General features: G+C 36.2%; 1 protein-coding gene across 3 annotated transcripts; it reads left to right on the plus strand.

Annotated features, from left to right (window-relative positions):
* The first annotated feature begins 2311 nt into the window (after window positions 1-2311).
* On the plus strand, window positions 2312-8109 carry LOC139966902 (gamma-glutamylaminecyclotransferase C-like). 3 transcript variants are annotated; one of them, XM_071970374.1, is made up of 4 exons: window positions 2312-2463; window positions 3231-3433; window positions 3833-4107; window positions 5461-8109. In XM_071970374.1, the coding sequence occupies exons 2-4, from the start codon at window positions 3233-3235 to the stop codon at window positions 5501-5503; spliced, it is 519 nt and encodes a 172-aa protein (XP_071826475.1). In that variant the 5' UTR covers window positions 2312-2463; window positions 3231-3232; the 3' UTR covers window positions 5504-8109. The 3 variants fall into 3 exon arrangements, with proteins under 3 accessions (XP_071826475.1, XP_071826472.1, XP_071826473.1); XM_071970371.1 differs by lacking the exon at window positions 2312-2463 and adding an exon at window positions 2695-2743; XM_071970372.1 differs by lacking the exon at window positions 2312-2463 and adding an exon at window positions 2695-2743 and having other exon boundaries at window positions 5927-8109.
* Window positions 8110-9021: the final 912 nt, after the last annotated feature.

The raw sequence follows: 9021 nt of genomic DNA on the forward strand, positions 1-9021 counted from the left end.
GGAGTATTCCTCCATTTGTTTTTGTTTCTATTCAATTTGCATTCAAGTTTTACAGGTTTACCATACGTACTGTATTTCTTTACATAATTTATGCTTTTGAAGATTGCCTATAGCAGATTATACTGCAAGGTCTGACCTTTATCTTTTTCCTCAAGTTGTCACAAAATCTGCATCAAAAATGGATATCAGCCAAATGGAACAACAAAAGCCCAATGGGCACTATGGTTCCTTGCTTAGTGGATATTAAAGTGTTGTATGTCATCGCCCAATATCATAATATTTATTCCCACATGTATCAGCTATTAACCAAGAACTGTATTCCAAGTTTGGATACAATCTGATTTAAGGTTGTGGAGTTATTGCAATTTAAAAACTTTGGGCCCCCCCCCCCAAACAATTGGGCCTGATAAAATTTTGCACCTGAATAGTCCCAAAAACATTATGGCCCAAATAAAGTGGTTCAAAAACATAAATGCCCCCCAAAAATGTGGTCCCAAAAGTACTGGGCCCCACAAATTTGGGCCCAGATGGCCTACATGTACCAGCTATTAACTAACAACTGTATACCAAGTTTGGCCACTACTGTTCTAGAGTTATTGCAACGTAAAGAAAATGTGGGCCCAAAGAATGTTTCAGAGTTATTGCAATGTAAAGATTTTGAGGTTAGGGAACTCATCAATATTAAACCAAACTTTTAACCATAGAGACAGGCTAATATAAATTTTTGTTTTGAAGAGGAAAAATTAAACACCAATATCTCAAATTGTTCCATATCTCGTTTACCATATCAACATACATTTCTTACTCCATAATATTTTAAAATTGGAAAGTACAGGGTTTGCCTAGGTCTAAATACTCGACCAACTAATGCATATAGTAGATAAAGTGAATATTATGATTGTGTAGATGAATAGATGGTTAGCATCTCAACAGTCTAAATCTGATAAGGTAATTTGAACAAGGCTATGAGACATCTTCACCAAATTCCTTGAAACTAAGGTTTTATCCACAATTTGATTTTGACTGTGCAGAAGGATCAGAAGTCAATGTTGTTGCACTGATTATCATCTCCTCTGAGAGAAGTGGATTAAGTTCTTCCCATGTTTCCTATCCAGGGTCCAATGAACTATTTTATCTTCCTCAATAAAGTTCTCGATATATTGTAGTTGAATTGAATATATAAACAAGGGTAATGTTGAATAAAATTACACAGGAGTCTTCAGTCCTACACCCTTTGCTCATGGTATGATGTAAAATGTATCTGGAGTATTCCTTATCTGAGTAAGTACAGACACCCATCCAAGGTCTATTAGAGCTTCATTTAATTTTGGTAGTGTTGCTTCCTGTTGATACTTTTGAACCCAAAGAGACAGCATGTGATAGACTTGATGTTGCAAGTTATCTGGAGTGGTGTGCTTTACTTGTTGTAGCTGCTCCTCTGTTATGCCAAGCCTCTGTCCCAGCTCTGGATATCTCTGACCAACCAATGTTGAAATGGCAATCAGCTTCCGGTCAGTTAACAGACCTAGGTGACAAATATAATAATGCGTGTAACTTATTGAATTCAGTTCATACATCACTGTGAACCTGGAGAGCTACTGTACAGTCCACTTCAAAAATGTTTTATGGAAGGCTAAGTGAACCATGACATGTTGAGTAATTCCTTTAGGGCCTTGAATTTAACCCACAAATGCATTTGTCTCATTCTAACGTAAATTATACTTACATTCTAAAACTTTGGAAGTTAGGCCTATAGATACAAGATATCTTCCCGGGCCTAACGTTAGGCTACGTTACTGCAGAGGTTGTCTCTTTCATTACATTTGTCTTCTGATACATCTACGTTTAGGGTTTGTTGAGAATGAATTGGAGTAACAAGGTTTTGATACCTATCTTTTCAGTTGTTTCTTACCGTCAGAATTGTAGTATGATGCATTAGTAGTCATATTTCACCGAAAGAAAAAAATCAATTTATTCTGTAGTGCGAAAGGAACCGTGATCTCAGGATCTAACAATCAGCTGTTCTCTTGTACAGTGTTTACAGCTAGTAACATTACCATCGCAACAAGTAAACCGCTATTATTCATTTATCGCCAATGGCATTTACGGAGACGTAGAAGGGACATGTCAATTGACGTTTTGATGAGATGCAATAACTCGTCAATATGTATGACACGAAGTTGAAAATTAATGTTTGAAAAAATCGTCAAACATCTGAAAATTTATGTTTTGTCGAAATGCATCAACTCGTCAAAATAACAGAAATGCAACAAATTACCGTGATATGTGATATGACCTCGGTTGCCTTGCATGCAACTAGACTCACCGAGTTATATACTCAGTTGTCCAATTACCACCACCGCTGTACCAGGCATTGTCAACAATGTGTAAAGCGTATTTTGGTTAAGAAATAAGATAATATAAAATAACAACGACAGTGAACTGAGATTACTAACATTACAGGTAAGGGGAAATGAGTTATGAAACAAATGACCAGTAGTTTCCTTAACGAAACCCATGGTGATTAATTGGACCTAGGCCTACGCTAGATTCTTGTTCTAACATAACGTTATGCCCATAGAAATTGAACAGTGGTCACGCCTGACAGTAAAGACAGTAAGCTAGCCTAACTAGGGCCAGCCGTTAGACCTTTCTTAATTCATATCATAATATTAGACCCTTCGATCAACGTATGATAGGCTAGCTTTTATGTACGGTCCATTCACATACTTTCTTGATTCGCGTAAGTGTACTTATAACTTTTATTTTATTACCTGTGTATACTATTGAAAATGAATTCCCTAAAGGGCTATGTATTTATGCAAGTTCAAGTTAGCCCTATTGTTACACTAAGTTATTGTACTTTCCTAGTATAAACAATATATACGCACAGTCTAACGTTACTACTAAGGCCTTTTTTAACCTTAGAAGCATATACTGTATTGCATATTTTGACAAAGAAGTATATATTAGTGCACTAGTATATATTGCATATTTTGACAAAGGTGAGAGCAATTTATCACATCTTTGGTTAATTAGGGATGGTGCTCTATACCTGACCGTCAGTGACAAATGCAATTAATGCACTGGTGCTTATTTAGAGTGCATTATAGTTTCACTATGTGTTACGTCCTTTCACTACTGAGTTAACTCACATTCGTAAGTTCTTAGTTTGTCTTGTTTTAACAGCAGTCACATGCTTTAATATCTCAACAACATGTTTGTTTCAGAAATGTCTGCTGGGAAGCTCCACCGTGTCTTTTTGTACGGTACTCTGAAAAAAGGCCAACCAAATCATGCTGTCATGACAGATCCTTCCAATGGTCAAGCCACATTTGTTTGCTGTGCTAATACTGTTTCAAAATATCCTCTTGTCATAGCTACAAGTGCCAACATCCCATCCGTTTTGTTTCAAGATGAAGGACTTGGAAATGTAAGCTTCTTTCGGTGTTAAAGAATCAAAGCTAATGTTTTGTGTATATAGATGCGTCTCATAAAATGTGCCAATTGCTAGCATCAATTTCTTACAGAGTTATCAGTTTTCTGTTTCAGAATCATATATATGTGGAAAGCAGATGAACCTGGTAAACGAGAATTGAGACAACATTCTGCTGTAAATCTGATTTGGTTTGTTTCGTACTTAATTGAAGAAGATTTCATCAAGATTTGGGATAACAGTTTCTCAAGTACTCTATCACAACGAAAGAAAGAAAGAATGGTATTATAATGTGCATAGCTTACACGTTAAGTGAATTCACCAGAAATGATAGTCCAAAGAACAAGTCAACACAGATTTCATTGACTGAACATTTCGTCTTTAACTCTCTTACAGAATATATTTGGAGAAATATGGGAGGTGGATGGCAAGATGAGACAGACCTTGGACGATTTTGAAGGGTTTCCAGAGTATTATGGACGACACCAAATTCCAGTAGTGACAGTCCCAAATAAAGACAGCGATGGCAAAGCAAGTAATGATTCGGTAGTTGCAAAGGAAGAAACATGTTGGATTTATACCATTCGAGAGTATGACAAGCGTCTGGTGGAATCAAAGTTCTTCAGTAACTATGATAGTTATGGAGACCATGGGTTACCCTACTGCGCTGAGTAAGTCACTTGAGAGATCAGCTGAATTTGAGAGATTTTCAGTCAGTTGCTACTTCATTCCATTCCATTGTTTAAAGGCATTGAAGACTCGCCCCAAACTGTGTGCCGCCATCTGAAAAAGTTAATTTCCGTTGCTTGCAAGTGACGTTTTTTTCGTGTCGCTGCAAAATGCAGATAATAATGAAACGTGATACCTTGTTATCTTTTATCTAGACCTGAGGTGTCCATCGCTGCTATGTACACTGTGTTGTGGGTACATGACCATAGCTGCATGTATTGACTGTGCACTAGTGTTACACCTCATTCGAAACTAGGTCAGATTACCGGCATTGGACGTTTCTTTGTGCACGAGTCTTCAATGCCTTTAAAAGCTTTTCAGCCTAAACATTTATCAAGAGTGGTGTGTGACACAGGTGAGGTTTCTCTATTCTTTTATCATGTGAGGCAACACCAGTTTTTGCTATCTTGACACAACTTCCATAGGCCTTGAAATCTTGTAAACATCGCTTTTGTTGTGCATGATGGGGACCATGCAGGATAAGCATTGTAAATCTTCTAGAGATTTGTTTTTGACAGTTACAGATCCAAAAAATTTAAAAACGCAGATATTAAATCGTTGAATGAAGTACATATTTAAATCAGTTCCGGACAGTCATTCTGCTGATCTGATCTGCTAATCTGATCTGCGAATCTGAATCTGGAGAATGAAACTTTTGGCTTTAATCCTATTCAAAAAAAATAAACGTCAGTCGTCATCGGACTGTGAATCAATTAATTAGAATAAACCAGAAGAGAATAAAGGCTAATTTAAACCAAAAAGACGGAACTCACTCGCACGACGATATGCACAACACCAACGCACAACACAAAACCCAACTGCACACGCAATGAAACAATTGGAAACTTGTTTACAAGCATTTCATCATAGCAGATACATGTTGTTTTGAGTATATCTCACCCCAGAGCACCTCATATCAGTTTGTAATTAAAACTGTATAAACATATTCCACTAAATACCAGATTTGCTACTCTTTCAAAGTGTAACATCCTATGTGAATGCGTTGAAGAATTTCTTTTCAGCCAATAAAGATGTAGTTTGTAAGCTGTTAAGGAAGCTTACCAATTCCAACAATGGCTCTCATGTACAAACACTGCTACACATGTTTGGATTTGTATAGCAACTTGTCCATTTTGCATATCATTTAGTGATGTGATTGTGATACTACAATCATTACAACCTGGTATGACCATGTATATTTTACACAATCATTTATCATACTGTATATGCAGTGCTGCTTCTAGATCATGACATCATGAAAAGCATCATTTATCCTGTCATCTGTCTTTACACAGGAACGATGATAATCCAGATTATAATAGTGGTGATGGGTTATAACAGTCATCATGCAATCATGCTGGAACATGCACCAATTGGTCATCTCTCTTGCCATCGGTGGTGACCCCCTCTGAGACCCTCCATTCATAGTTGTGCTATTGATGAGCCGCCTAGCCATTGGGGATAGGCCCCCCAACCATTCATACTATTGTGCAATCTCTCTTGCCATTGACCATATCCAAGCTGTTGTGCTAATGCCAGTCAGTCATCATGTTTCTATTTCTGACGATATGCTCTGTTGGTTGTCTGGAATTCACCATGGTACTACTTCTTTTCGGGGACATCTGTGTAGCGAGATCATGGAATACTTGTCCCCAGTTTTATACAAAAGTATTATCTCTAAAAGGTATGATTACAATATTTATTTTTTTCCCTTCTTTAATTGCAGCTGCTACTCAAGTTTTTCTTCTTTTGATTTTCCAGATCATATTTTCAGCAAAGGGACCAGAAGTGTGAATAATATGACTTGACTATGGGGAAATGTGGATTAACAGACTGTTGTAGATCATGGTCTTGTCACAGCAGAATATTTTGTAACTTATCATTTAGTGAATAAATGAGAGTCAAGCATTTGCATGACAGTTCTTACAGTGTTGAATGATATGTTATAGAATATAATGGTGTAGTGTAGGTTCATCAGGTTCAAGGTCTGAAAACTCCCAAGTTAAGATGGAATTTTCATCGCCTTGAACTTGACAAATCAAAACTTAGTGTTCAATAAGACCATTCCAGTTGTCAACTATTATATATAGATTGATATCTCATAATAATAATAATAATAATTAATTAGTGAATTTATCTACCTCAGTTTCAAATTGAAACATATGATACTTCGTCTTCCAGCTTATGTGCAGTAGTACAGAACAAAACTGAACAATTGAAAGCTACCGCATAATTTAAGTGTAAACCCGTTGTATTTCATACCTATTCCAAGATGCCAGGGACAATGAAAGTAAATGTATTTTGAGACATTTTTCGGATTGTATTTTGGATTACTTTATTTTCTCTCGAATGTATCAAGTTGTTTACCTTTGACTTAACAGACATAGGAAGAGCATGCTTTAAATAGCCTGCATTTTTTAAATAACATGTATTTTGGGATATTTTTGGGATTGTATTTTGGATTACTTTATTTTCTCTTGATATGTATGAAGTAGTTAACCTTTAACTTAACAGACGAACAACGGAAGGGCATGCTTTAAAGTCTCAATACGTGTTTGCTGGTGAATTTGGAAAACAAAGTTCCGAAGCAGATTCAATGTTTCTTATTCTTAATGCACTCTGACCAGGTGGGTTTAATTGAGAATAGCTGTCGCAATCGAAAGAAAGAAATCTATTTTCTGTTGCCTTTATGGTGCGAATGATTTACCGTAAAATCACTGTGACCGCCTATCTCAACATGTTCATTACACAAATGCAACCTATATATACTCGTACCATCCAGCTTTTTTACCCAATTCCACGAAGGAAACGTTTGAAAACACCTGTTTATTCATTGCAATGGAAGGGATGACACAATATGGCAAGCTACATTAGTAAGACCGAAAGAAAAATACTTTGCAAGAGAAGAAACCTAACACAGGCCAAGAAAGCGAAAGTAGTCTTAGGCCTGACGGTCATAAACAAAACAGAGAGATTTGATTGGCACATGATCTGTTGGGCGGGGCTTGCGAATTTTGACTGAAGTTTGTAGAATCTACGGACTCTTTAATAAATCTGGCGAATTTTATTCAGTTCAAAATGTTTAATAAAAATCATTATAAAAATTGCATAGAACGGTGTCATTTTCACTGAGTTTTAGGGCGGTAAGTGGAAAGGTCAAAGTTTTAATTTTAAAACACACATTGGGAATTTAACTAGCCTGTATTTTTTAAATCACATGTATTTTGAGATATTTTTGGGATTGTACTTTGAATTACTTTATTTTCTCTCAATATGTATGAAGTTGTTAACCTTTAACTTAACGGAAGAGCATGCTTTGAACAGCCAGTTTACCAGGTGCGAATCTAAATAGACTCCCCCCCCCCCCCCTCCTTTTCAACCACACAAAGAACTTAGTTATTAGCACAACCTTGCATGTAAATTTAATTAGTAGCCGTGCCTAAGAATGCACAATATTTGAGCTGCTGAAGGATCCCAATCCCCCCTGCTTGGGAGTCTGTTTTAACTACCCCATGGTCACACGGTAACACCCTCTCCTCCCCTTAATTAAGATCCTGAATCAGCCACTGTTAACATTGTATGATACTGCTTAGCTCCACTTCAAAGTCTGAAATCAACAATCATTTCTGTCAGCTTTGAAGACAGTAGTATGAATTGGCTTCGTACATTAATTATAGATAACAAATATCTTTTCTTCTTTGGTTGAAATAGACGGTGTCATGTTTTGGGGCCAATAATGATCTTCAAATTGCAGATACATCTCTGATTGTATACAACTATGATGTATGTATCTAGTGTGATCATTAAATTTTCGATGGCTGTAAAAATGTATGTATGTATCGTTTTACCAAAATATTCAATTGGTTAGAAATCTACTTTGGTAAGAAATCTTTATAATGACTATATATCAAATACTAATAAAAAGAAACATAAGCAAGATTGTATTCTCTTTTTATCTGTTTATTCCTCAAGTTAATTGCATCCCATTGTACCTTACAACTTTCTCATTTTTTTACAAGTTCTTTAGTACCTAACCCAATCATGGCATTAAATCAACAAACTTTCATCACTGAGAATGTCATTAAGTCTGTTTGAAACAATGAAGTGAATTTGCACAATAAGGAGTTAAAGCGGGGGAAAAAAATATATATATCAGAACTATGGTATTTGGTTTGTATTAAAACAAAAACCCCCAATATCGAAATAAAATACACAATATTATTGTTGCATTTATCTGACATGATTGGGTTACAGATGCGTGGTTTGCAAATATCATCGCATCCAACGAGACATTTTAAATGAGAACATTGTACGATGTTTGTGAATGGGAAACTAAAGATGACAGTGTTTCAAAAGTGTATGATCTTCAGTATCGTTTCTGAAGAAGAGGCAACTAACTGCTGGAACTTCTTTCAAATGCTTTAAGCACCTGTGAAATGTACTGACACCTTAAATGAACAATAAGAGTATATGCCGTTTGACAGTTTGTTACTCGACTTGTCAAATGTGACAAGATAGGTTCTTAGAAAAAAGTCCCAAAATTCGACATCCCAACTCTTAGTTGCAACTCAGAACCACCAGGGCAAATTCTGAAATGGCAAGCAGAACAAGTTTTAATGTGTCAAGATGTTTGGTTATGCTTTCATATACAGCAGTGAAGTGATAATCTCAGGGCAAAAGAAGATGACATATTTTATACACATACAGGGCCTTTGCTGTGAGCGAATTGTAAATTTCTAAGAAATGATAAAATCTGGTGAAGTGACTCGATTTGTCTGCAAACCACAAAAGGTCTTGTGGCAGTTGCTTCTGTTCCAGTATTGTAAAAGACAGCGGTTAAAGAAGGACCAATTGCT

This window comes from Apostichopus japonicus, chromosome 4 (assembly GCF_037975245.1).
Source record: "Apostichopus japonicus isolate 1M-3 chromosome 4, ASM3797524v1, whole genome shotgun sequence".
Lineage (NCBI taxonomy): Eukaryota > Metazoa > Echinodermata > Holothuroidea > Aspidochirotida > Stichopodidae > Apostichopus > Apostichopus japonicus.

What these genes read in the sequence shown, in the direction of transcription:
- LOC139966902 (XM_071970371.1), top strand. Translation starts at nt 2,710, where the DNA reads ATGTACGGTCCATTCACATACTTTCTTGATTCGC. An exon ending in CACATACTTTCTTGATTCGC is followed by an intron (nt 2,744 to 3,230) that starts GTAAGTGTACTT and finishes TGTTTGTTTCAG; the next exon opens with AAATGTCTGCTGGGAAGCTC. An exon ending in GGGTTACCCTACTGCGCTGA is followed by an intron (nt 4,108 to 5,460) that starts GTAAGTCACTTG and finishes GTCTTTACACAG; the next exon opens with GAACGATGATAATCCAGATT.